This window comes from Gastrolobium bilobum, unplaced genomic scaffold, assembly GCF_033153095.1.
Source record: "Gastrolobium bilobum isolate Gb01-03AN ecotype WA unplaced genomic scaffold, APGP_CSIRO_Gbil_v1 utg16135, whole genome shotgun sequence".
NCBI lineage: Eukaryota > Viridiplantae > Streptophyta > Magnoliopsida > Fabales > Fabaceae > Gastrolobium > Gastrolobium bilobum.
In genome coordinates this window covers 374688-386871 of record NW_026899035.1, presented here as the reverse complement: position 1 = coordinate 386871, position 12184 = coordinate 374688, and the positions used below count along the sequence as shown (strand labels likewise).

The 12184-nt window shown below is 34.8% G+C and overlaps 1 protein-coding gene across 3 annotated transcripts; it reads left to right on the top strand.

Annotated features, from left to right (window-relative positions):
* The first annotated feature begins 7394 nt into the window (after positions 1-7394).
* On the top strand, positions 7395-11192 carry LOC133286418 (scarecrow-like protein 13). 3 transcript variants are annotated; one of them, XM_061483833.1, is made up of 2 exons: positions 7395-7511; positions 8965-11192. In XM_061483833.1, the coding sequence occupies exon 2, from the start codon at positions 9142-9144 to the stop codon at positions 10786-10788; it is 1647 nt and encodes a 548-aa protein (XP_061339817.1). In that variant the 5' UTR covers positions 7395-7511; positions 8965-9141; the 3' UTR covers positions 10789-11192. The 3 variants fall into 3 exon arrangements, with proteins under 3 accessions (XP_061339817.1, XP_061339816.1, XP_061339818.1); XM_061483832.1 differs by having other exon boundaries at positions 7407-7628; XM_061483834.1 differs by lacking the exon at positions 7395-7511 and adding an exon at positions 7962-7986.
* Positions 11193-12184: the final 992 nt, after the last annotated feature.

The window sequence follows — 12184 nt, the reverse complement described above, 5'->3', positions numbered from 1 at the left end:
ACAAATTACATAAAAACAAAATACATTACTGATAATTACCAATAAAAATATTTTTATAAATCATGTACTCCTCGCTCCATATTATTTAATTCCAAACCAATGTTATTAAACTCAATCTGGTTATCAACTCGGTTAGGTATTTGTTTACTAAGTCATTGATTCAACCAATAAATCGCTCATTGAATCGGATAAATATATGCAAATTTAATTTTATATTCAAAGTTTTATAAAAATATTCAAATACTTAAATATACATATATGTATGTTGCAATTTAGGGATTTGTAGTACAAAAACACTACATTTAACAAAAAAAAAATTAAAAATTAAAAATGCATGATCTACCGATTCAACCAGTTTAAAGAAAACCAACTAGGTTATGGATTTTTGACTAAAATTGGCCAAGTCGGACAGATTCTCACTAACTCTATTGCAGTGCCTATCCGCTAACTTACTCAAAACAATTGTATTATCGGTTCATCAATTTTCGAATTAACCTGTCCAGTCCAAGCCGGGTTTTCTAATATTGTTTCAAACTATAAGGCAAGGCAACAGTCGCAGCGGATGAAATCCAAAATTGAGAAAACATGATCAACTCTAACTGAAGACTTGAATTTTCTATAACAGTCAACGCGAACAAAACTCTTGACAAAATCAGCATCATTTTTTTCCATTATTTTTAACCCTTTTTTTAGTTATTCTACCAAACTGCATCTAATAATTTTTATGCACGCTAATTAATTAACAACTTTTGAGTCTTCAAACTTGTCCTCCACGCGAAGTGAGGCCAACCCCCTTTTTTGTGAAATATCCTTAATTACATCATTTAAACGTAAAACTAATTTTCGTTATCAATTTTATTTTCTAATATGAGATTATTCACATGATCAATAGAAAGGCGACTTAGCTGTTATTAACCACAAAAGAAGAAATTACATGAAATAAAAATATTCAGAAAACTCAAAAGTTTAAGTAGCTAGTGAGTAGAAATTAGGAAAGAGAGAAAGAAGGGAAAACGGGGATTGTTGATGTGCGTGCCTTTTATCTCCCGGAATATATGGTTTGTTTAATTGTGTTGTGTTTTATTTGTCTTTCATAGAGGAAAAAAAAATTTACTCGATAATTACAATTTTTAAAAATATAGTAAAAAAATGAGTTTTTTAAAAAATTTTGTGGTATTCTCTGATAGTATTTTGATTTATATTTTATACACAAAATAAAATCATGGAAAAATCACATTTTCATAAAAAAATTTCAGAAATCTTCTACCAAACATGGATAAATTAAATTATCACTTTCATTTTTCCGGGAATCTGAAAATAAAACTTGTACTAAACTAGGAATTTTTTTATAGAATATTTAATAAAATAGGAATTTTTTATATTTTTTATTTTGAAAGTTAAAAGTCACAACACAAAATAAAAATAATTCAGATATATTCTTTAAATTAAATTTTAAAAATAAAAAATAATTATAAATTTTTTAAAAAAATTTATAAAACAAACTTTATCGAGCAGATTTTTTCAAAATAAAAAAATTATTTTTCGAAACATACTTCAGCCCTTAATCATTCCAAACAATAACAAAGGCTTCGGAAGCAGAATACGAGTGATGCCAAATTTGTTATTAGTTTATTTGACGATCAAAACAAAAATGGGGTTGATTGGTTAATAATGCTAGGTATCGCTGACTTTTAACAGAACGCGTGTAATGGTCTGTGATGTGACTCTGACTCAACCCAACCGCGTCACCCACTCCAAATCTCAATGCACATAAATGCCGCTTATTCTATTCTATTCCATCTCCCATTTTCGCACCAAGATTCTACTAATGTCATCAACTCATCACGGTAAATTTTTAAATGATTAATGTTTTTTATATTATAAAAAATAATTTTATTTTTTACACATACATAATATATGGGCTTCATATGTGTAGAGAATATAGAAAGGAAAAAAATGAATCTGGCGTTTTTTTTATGTGCATAGGAGATACCACACGAAAAATATTAATTTCATTTTTGAAACTTTTTTTCTTTCTTTTTTAATTTAACAATTGTATAAGATTAGTATGTGGTAGCTTTTTTATTTGTCAGCGATACTTACATGAAGTCACATCCTAATTTTCAGTTAGAGCTTAACTGAAAGGAATCATTTCTTTGTAATTGAACTTGTTCCTATATCAATTGGAATTAAGAGTGGGCCTAAAAAAGCTTCGTTTAATTCCTAAATGGAGCTTCGTTCACTTGTTTGATTTTAGCTTACGGCAGTATACCAATAGTTTGCGTTGGTGCAAAACAGTCTAGAAGGCTGGGATGCCTTTTGTTTGACTAATGGAACATAGTGATCCATGCCATGGCTTCAATCATTTCTCAACTCTCAAAAAACTTAATAAATCCTAAACAAACTCACTACATCGCTTCAATCACACATTAATCTATTTGGGAATTGTTTTCCAACTGCTGGAGCATCATATCAAGAACCGTATAAGCTTTAGATAAGAATAACGGCGAAAGCATATCACAAGAAGCCTCCGTTGTGGACGTATTTAATATAACTAACTAATGAGTATTCTGTGTTGGATATGGTGATATTTCAAGACTTTCACATAAGATTAGTGTGACTTCAATACTTGAAAAGAAGAGATTTTCATAGCAATTGCCTTTATAAGGAACATAATGTTAGGTATTACACTTGATGAGGGGATGTTAAATATATTCAAGTGTGAGTAGTGATTAAGTTCCGCATTTGGTAGACATAGATAGGGACTTTTGGCTCGTCTCGTGAAGGTCTTAGCTTATATGCCTAAAATTGGTTGTTGGAACCATACTTAGATTTGTATAAAAACTCGTTTAATAAAAAGGCATCAGGCTCCAATTCAAAAACTCGACCTTGGAGCCTCTCAGGCTGGCATGGTATATTAATTTTTATTTTATATACTACATGTAATAGCCTTTTCTCTCTCATCAATTCATTTCACCCCATTTTATTGGATAAAAAAACTTTTTGATTGATTTTGTTCTATACTATGATATTTGGATATACATTAAATTTATGAAAATTTATGGAATTACTAGTGCTGCTGATTTTATATTCTATTTGGATAAATTTTTGCTATCTTATTTTTTTTAAACATGCTATCAGGCTAAATCAGGCTTTTATTTTTTGTAAATAAGTCAGGCCACAGGCTGATAATTATATTCATAACAGGTAAAGACTTGGTCAGGTTGACACATTTAAACACAGACTTAGCCTTTTAAGACCAAAGTTCGGCTCGGCCCGGCCCGTTAACACCCTTAGACATAAACCAAATGAGTATCATATAAGTGCAAAAGGCCTACAATCTTAAAAGGGTGATGTGGTATCAGTCCACTTACTAAATATAATAAGGCATAAGGTCATGAGTCGAGCCTTAACAACTTAATGAAATATGCATCCAAATATAAAAACAAGGCAAGACTTGCAAAGAAAGTGACCATATTTAAAAGAAAAATATATGGGTACAAGCCCAACAATGTACATTACATCCTGAAAAGGGACTCAAGGCCCCCCAAAACGAAAAACAAGAAATTGAAAGTACAAATAAAGTTGGCATCCCGACCCTTGAAGTATGCTGGGCCAGGGTGGTGACCTCGTCCTGCACAGCGAGCTCAGCAAGGACACCCTCTAAATCCTCCTTCGTAGAATTGATAATTGATATTTATTACACTTATTTATTACTCTTGATAAATATATTATGATTGTTTAGTCTATAAATAATAGTCTTTTGGGCTGAATTGGGTGTTGGGCTTTTAATTGGCTTTAATTTGCTTTTATAATAGAATTCCAAATTTATGTTGTTCCAGTATTTTGATTATAACTTTTTTTCTACATGTCTGAGTAATTCCATTCTTGTCCTATTTTGCAGATAATTCAGAGAGCTACAAATGTTATGAAGACTTAAAAGCCAAATTTGTAATTAAGAGTCCAATGTACACGAGGCCCATAACCATTATTTCTATTTTGTTATCTTTTATTTTGAATTGGATTTGTAGAGCTCAAATCCCAGCTTGATTAGGGGTTACAAGGGCGATATTAGGGGGACCTTGTTGATCTATCTTTCGTTTAAGTTACATTTTACATTTTGAGATCGATACAATTTTCATATTTTTTTCTCTCCTCTATTCTTTAATCAACCTAAGGGTTGAGGATTCCATGGTTGAATCTTGATGGCACGCGCCTCACTTTGAATCAAAATCATTTTTCTTCCTTTATCTCGGATTCGAGATGTTTGATTGCATTCCAGGGAAGAGATTAAATATTAGATTTAACGTTTAGGTTGATTAACCTAATGACCTCGAGTAAAACGGGTTGCACGAGTAGACGCGCCATATTCGACTAAACGTTGGGCGATCGTCTAGAGAGAGTTCCTAAACAAATGCATGGATTCCGATTCGTTTAGGGGTCAACCGCAATTTGGTAATTGTTGTCCGATGATGGATGTCATAGGAATCCCAACTATGGGTTGGTTATTTTCAAATTGATAATTTCCTTTTTTTACATCTTGCTTTATTTCCCATTTTAAATTCTAATCGTATTAACCCCCCTATTTAGTTCCTTTTTCATTTAGTTTTCATTTTTATTTAGTTTCCCTTTTCATTTAGTTTTCATTTTCAATTAGTTCCCATTTTCATTTAGTTTTCGTTTTTCATTTAATTTCTATTTTTTTACATAATTGAGCGATTGAGTTCCTTGCAAACTCCTTGAGAGAGACGATTCAAGTTGACCACTTTATATTACAAATTTTATTCAACCTGATTATTTAATTTGCGAGAGTTCGACGACTCACGTCAGAGATCTATGACCTCAGGACCACCGACAACGATGAGCCTGTCCTTTACGAAAGAGGTCACACTTAAGCTATTCGTCTTCAATTCGGGGTTAAGAACCTTGGCTTGAGCAACGGCATTAGTAAAAAAATCTTCAACCACCTTTCGCAAAAGCATTGTAAAGCTCGTCGTAATCATTTTGAAGTTTCTGAAAGGCGACATCTTTATCCTTCAGGGCACTTGCTGCACTACTGCTGTCCCTTTGGCCTTCTGGGCTCTCTTTGTCCATGTCTTCATGTCGGCCTCTTCGGCAGTGAGTTTTTCTTCAATGCCTTCAAGGCAGCCGAAAGCTCCCGCTCATTCTTAGAAAGAGTCTCCACTCCTAAACCTAGGGCAACATTGTCCGTAGTCATCGATTCATAGCTCAGCCTAAGATTCATGAAAGATCGGACCAAAGAAGCTGCCTTCATAGTGTGGACTTTGATGCTCAAGCTCTTTGATATCAACATGTTTCAGAGTAGCCCTACATGTAAAGACCATGGGAGTCTTTACCACTGAGCGAAGACAGTCAGATAGCTCGGTCATCCAAAGCTCTCCTTTTAGGATCCCAACGGTGTTGCAATCATTCAGAACTGAGATAACTTGATGAGGCAGGAGAAGAACTGCCTCAGCCGCAAAATTGTTAGGGGCAGGCTGGGAGCTTTCTCCCTCAGGAGTAAGATTGGGAGAACTGACCACAATATATCGCTTTTGCTTTTGGAAGAGGTGGCGGTAGGCTCCTTGCCTTTGTTGGTCAATTCATTTCTCATGATGCTAAGATACTCAGGCTTGCCATATATGTTGCAAAACAAAAGGGAAAACAGGTCAAATATCGAATCAAGTGGAAATATGACTCGGACATAGTCGAGGTCACATACCAAATTCGTTATCAAGTTCGATCCCAAACTTATGAACAAGCCGACTAGCATCAAAGACAACATTATCTTTCACATATTTCATCAAGGAATTGAACGCGGCACACTCCACTTGTCTCATGTCGGACACATAAGTTTGATATCTTTTGGTCGAAGAATATGTCTAGTCAATATGAGACTTCACATACTACTCACACTTGAATATTTCTAACACTGTGGAAGCTCAAAGCCCTTTACAAGTGATTCTTTCACCAATGGACCAAAAGATAAACCACAATAAGTAAGTTGACACCACATCATTTTTAACACTGACCGATTTTTTTTAATTTAGAATAAATATATAATGTATAATTTAGAAAAATTTAAAATTACAATAAAATATGTACCATTATTTTAAGTAGAATTTAAAAATAATTTTTGTTTTTATTTACAAAATAAATTTGAAATTTCAAATACTTTTCAAATAAATATACTCTAATTTAATACAAAGAAATAGATAACTTTTCTTCCGGTAACTTATTCATGAATCACTCTTCTCAATTATATTATAAAATGCAGCACGAAGAATATCTTGATTGGTAGTTGAGTTAGATGTTCGGTCAACACAGGAAAACAAAAATATAACCCTAATTTTGTAACTGGAACTTACCTTTGAATAGTCAGCACCTTAGGCTTGGGATCATGAACAAATTCAATCACGTGCACCTGTTATACTCGAATAAACAAATTACTGAGAAAAAGTCTTGGTTAATTCATTGACAAATGTTTCCTATTTAAATAAGTCACTAATTATTATTTTTAAATCGTTTTAACCTATTAATATTGACATCATCTATTAAAATCGATAAATTGTAATTATAAAATCACATGCGTACGTGGAGACAGCAGTTATTAAATACAACAGTAACCTTTCTTCATTCATGTTCTACTTCCTCTTATGTTCACAGTATTTGGATGAGTAAACGCATACAAATAATATAGTAAGGATAGGTACAATGCTAGCCCGGGTTTTTGAACTAGCATAGACAATTTATACGGATTCAGTATAGAATAAAGTACCACACATGGATAGTATTAAGTAAGATTTTATGTTTATTATTTAGCATAATATAACTTCACTTTCCTACACACACATTAAAGAAGTGGGGTCCACATATTTTTCTTTCTCTTTCATCATTTCATTTTCTTTCTCCCTTCTGATGTGAGAGTTGAAAATAACACTTACATCATGTTACATGACACTAATAAAACCCATTAAGTAATTTTAAAATAAAAGTTATTAAATTAATTAAAAAAATATAAACTCATAAAAATAATATGGTAATAATTTTTTTAAAAAAAGAAAAAAACAATTGATTTGCAAAAGACAAGGTAAGCACGTTTGTCAGAAGGCACATGGGGCATAAAAGAAGTGTTTAAGTGGTGCAGAAGATTCTATATATATTCAATTTGTACCGTACACTACTACTCGGTGTTTGTAGCTGAGCTGACTTCCTAGTTGCTTCGAATGGTACCCTACAGGCCTACAGTCCTACACCAAACCGAGTGAAAGTGATTCTGCAAAATGTAATTTCGACTCATTTTAAGGGCAGTTCTTACCTTACCCACCTCACCTATCAATTAATTTTGTATATATATATATATATGTAATGTGGGTATTAAAATCAAAAGCTTAGTTATTACTAAACCATAGTTTTAGTTGAAGGCTCCGGGCGACTGGAGTCAGGTTTCTCTCTCCTCTCTGCTTCATCTGCCACACAACTCAACCTGAACCAACAACTCACAGACGAAGGTACTTTTTCACCGGCCACTTCCTAAATCATAAATAATCCTAGGTTTCAACTACTTCACTTGTGTTTCTGCCGTGCGGGGAATGCTTCATGCTATTTCTTTCTTGCCTTGCTTTTCGGTAACCAACACACTTTTCTTCTTTTACCCGTCTTGTGTGTTGAATTATTGAACTCGGACGCCAAGTTTGATTTCTTTGTTATGTACTAAAAAAATCCTCAGCAAAATGAAAAAATCGCTCTGTTTCAAAAATTCTAAATTTTTGGGTCTTATTTTCCGCCCCAACATGGGATTCCCGTTTGTCAACCAACCTCTTCACGGATCAATTTCGTGGAGTTTCCAGGACCACTTGGACAGGGTTCTATTGCTGTTTATTCTAAAATCTGGTTTTATGAACAGTATTTATCTGTGTTGTTTTTCCCCCTCACCCAAGACTTATTTCTCTTAACGGCTGAAACTCACTTCTGTTATGTTTTGAGGTAAACTAAATGTTTTTCCCTTTCCTGAAAGGTTGACGATTTGAGAGTTTGACAGCCAAGTTTTTTTCCCTCTCTCGAGTATCAACAATTAATGGTCTTTCTTTGTGGCATTTCTTCTTCTTCTTCTTCTTTCGTTATTTTCTTGATGAGTCAAATGCTTTCTATTTTTACAGAGCCCTTCCGTTCTGTATACTTTGTTGGTTGTGGGACTGTTTTCGTAAATTAATATACGCGTTATTGCTAGCCTATCTGATTAAAAGTTATTTCTCAGGAACATGAGTAATACACTTTTTTCCCCCCTTGTTTTATTCATTGATATTTTTCTTTTTCATTCTTTTTTTCTGTGGTTTTAGTTACCTTATCAATATATCCTTCTCTGATCTCTTATTACTTGATGAACTATTAGTTGGGAAATTTAAGAGGTTACTTGTGGATGATATTTTAAATCAGTATTGATGTAAATCTATGAGATCTTGGGGAATTGATTTTGGATCCTTAATTGGTCATTCATATTCTGAGAACAACACCTCCTTCTCCCCAGAATTTTTTTTTACTTCCATGTAAGATCGAAGTGCGCATATATGTATGTCCTTCCCTCTCTTAGCTCCTTCTATCCCCTCCCTTTCTTCCACCTTTCCTTTTTCTCTTTCCTGAATCTGACACACATTGAGTTTGCATCTCGTAACTCCTGGAGAAGCTGTATAGCCTCAGGATTAGTACCGGTGGATCACATCTTTTTAATTATGTATTTCTAACATAGATTCATTTGATGGGGAATCTCCTCAGTGGCCTGGAGTTTTCTCTCTCTCTCTCTCTCTCTCTCTCTATAGATTATCATCATTTTCCCAAGTTTGAAGTTACTTTTCTTCAGCATATCTTCATTATTTAGATCTTGATCTGTCAAGCTGATTTAATTTATTTATTTGCTTTGTTTAATCAACGTTAAAGCTTCCTTAATAATGATGTCTTATTATGCAGGTTGTGTTTCTTCAATACATTCGAGAACGGTTGTTGGCAATATTTTTTGCTGATAATTATTGCATCTAGCAGCTTATCAAAATGGTGACAGCTAATGAGGAGAACCTTCACAATCAGAAAGATTGACTAGTAGTTGTTCTGATTACTTTTTCTCGGCTGAGTAATAGTTTTTTCAAGATGCAAATGTCTCAGAAACACCCAAGTTCAGCTGGTATCCACTTCTATCACCAGCCTATGCAAGGCGTTTACCAAATATTACAAAACAATCTATGCCGTGATATCCATGATAGCAGCAGCAGCCAGGGCACTACTGTTTCTTTTGAAACCTGCAAGGAGCAATACTTTACCCTGGAATCATCCCCAGTAACCGCTGGTTTCATGGCTTGTGATTCCCCTTCCTATGCCAGCACATCATCAAATAGGAGTCCATTTTCTCCACAAGTTTCTCAGTCATGCTATTCAGATCACCACCAGTCATCTGACAACACCTATGGATCACCAGTAAGCGGGTTGTCTAGTGTTGATGATGGGGACGAATTAAAGAACATATTTAGAGAACTGGAGATTTCATTGTTGGGGTCTGAGGAATCAGATATTGTTGACAGTTATGACTGCTGCGTCAAGGGTGGCCTCCACAGAGCATCTCCTTTAGCTAAGCCTAAATATAATTGGGATCAGATTGCAGAAATGATTCCAAAGTTTGACTTGAAAGAAGTCCTCATGCTATGTGCACAGGCTGTGTCCGATGAGGACATTACGACAGCAAGAGGCTGGATGGATAATGTGTTGGGGAAGATGGTATCAGTTGCTGGAGATCCATACCAGAGGTTAGGTGCTTACTTGTTGGAGGGGCTTAGAGCAAGGTTGGAATCATCAGGGAGTCTGATCTACAAAACCTTGAAGTGTGAACAACCAACAAGCAAAGAACTAATGACTTACATGCACGTTTTGTATCAGATTTGCCCATATTGGCAGTTTGCATACGTAACTGCAAATGTTGTCATTGGAGAAGCAATGGCAAATGAATCCAGGATTCATATAATTGATTTCCAAATTGCGCAGGGCACACAGTGGCATTTACTTATCCAGGCTCTTGCACATAGGCCTGGTGGACCCCCTTTCATTCGCATAACTGGTGTTGATGATTCCCAATCATCTCATGCTCGGGGTGGAGGACTTCAGATTGTAGGAGACCGGCTTTCAGATTTTGCCAGATCTTGCGGGGTTCCATTTGAGTTCCACAGTGCTGCCATGTCAAGCTGTGAGGTTGAACGAGAAAATCTTGTAATTCGACCCGGGGAAGCTCTTGCTGTAAATTTTCCTTATGTTTTGCACCACATGCCAGATGAGAGTGTGAGCACAGGGAACCATAGAGACAGATTGTTGAGATTGGTTAAGAGCTTGTCTCCCAAGGTTGTGACCCTGGTTGAGCAAGAATCCAACACCAACACTTCTTCTTTCTTTCACAGGTTTGCTGAGACCCTCGATTATTATACTGCTATGTTCGAATCAATAGATGTGGCTCGCCCCAGAGATGATAAGAAGAGGATTAGTGCTGAGCAACACTGTGTGGCACGGGACATTGTCAACATGATAGCTTGCGAGGGGGTTGAGAGGGTGGAAAGGCATGAACTTTTAGGAAAGTGGAGATTGAGATTTTCTATGGCTGGATTTCAACAATGCCCATTGAGTTCTTCAGCGATGGATGCTGCCCGAAATCTGTTGATTGAATTCGATGAAAATTATAGGCTTGAACAGAGAGATGGTGCTCTATATCTTGGCTGGATGAAGAGAGCTTTGGTCACCTCTTCTGCTTGGAGGTGAAACTGAAACTGAAACTGACAATGTTTTGAGCTCTGGCCACCCTTTTGACCTTCTTTGCCTTTACCATGCTTAGTACACGGTATCTGCAGTTCTCCATAGCCATAGGACTTGAGATTTAGCTCTGTTCCAATATGTACCCTTGTGGGTTATAATGCAGTCCGCAGAATCTCAAAACATGCTGTAAATGTCAGTACTGAAATGAAAAAAAAAGAAACCTCTGTTATATAGCTTCGCTTATTTTCCTGCCCCCTGTCCCGGGCTTTAGTGTTATTTAACTGATAATATATGATGAGTAACTTTTATTTTGTTTCCTCGTTTAATTCCTTTCCCCTTGTAATCACAACCGAAATCTTCCCAATGCACGAGTACATAAGAGCTCAAGGTTCTGGTCTGATACACTATAACCCTACATGTATCAGTTTCCTAATTTATGAGTAAATTATAGATACATAATTCTACGCATATAAAAGTATACCTTTTCCTCAATTTATTTGTGTAGAAGCAACATATTCCTGAATTTACAAATTGTCTGTTTTCTGGACATAATCTTGTTCTTATAAAAAAAATTCAAAATGGTGGCAAGTTAAGTTTGACCTCATGGTGTACCTAATTAATGGATAATATTCGACCCACAAAAAATAATTGAAGTATGAGCACGCAAAAATTGATCCAAAGACCAAGCAAGTTCGACCATGTGACAAAGTACTTGGGAGAAGGTCAGATTTTATATTCTATACGACGGACCAGGACGTATATTTTTTTAACTGATTATGAAAGCGGAAGAGGAAGGTGGGGTGCAAATATTGGATAGTTGTTTTTTAAAAGTGATCAAGCAGTGTATCGGACAACACTAATGTAAGCACAGAATGTTAGGGTTTAATACATTGAATGAACGACGTTGAATTGACCTATATGAAGCAGTTGAAATAAGGCCAAACATAATAACAATTAAGAACCAAGCCCACATCTTAGTTCCCAAATAAAAAATTCGTGAATGATTGATCAATATATCATTGTTATGTTTAAGAGTTTTTGAGGTGAAGAGAAGGAAATAAGGAGATGAAAGGGGTTGCTTTCTCTTCTTTGATGTTTCAACTTTTATGGATAATATAAACTCTGCTCCTTCTATGTTGGAGTTCAAATTAAATGAAGAAAAGAGCATATTTACCAGTCTTTAAACTGTAATCTTATGCATATATGTGATTTATATTATTATAAAGGAATTTTCACTTTGTTATTTTTTGTTTTAATATAACTACCATTATTACCTATTCAGTACTCAAGATTTTTTCGATTTTTTACAATGAGAGTTTAGTATTTTTTTATTTTTTAAATATAAAATATAAAATTTGTTTTATAGTAATCCATATATCTGTATTCATTTAAATTTTGGATT

Excerpts from the sequence above, each read along its gene's own strand:
- LOC133286418 (XM_061483833.1), top strand. The coding sequence starts at position 9,142 with ATGCAAATGTCTCAGAAACACCCAAGTTCAGCTGGTATCCACTTCTAT.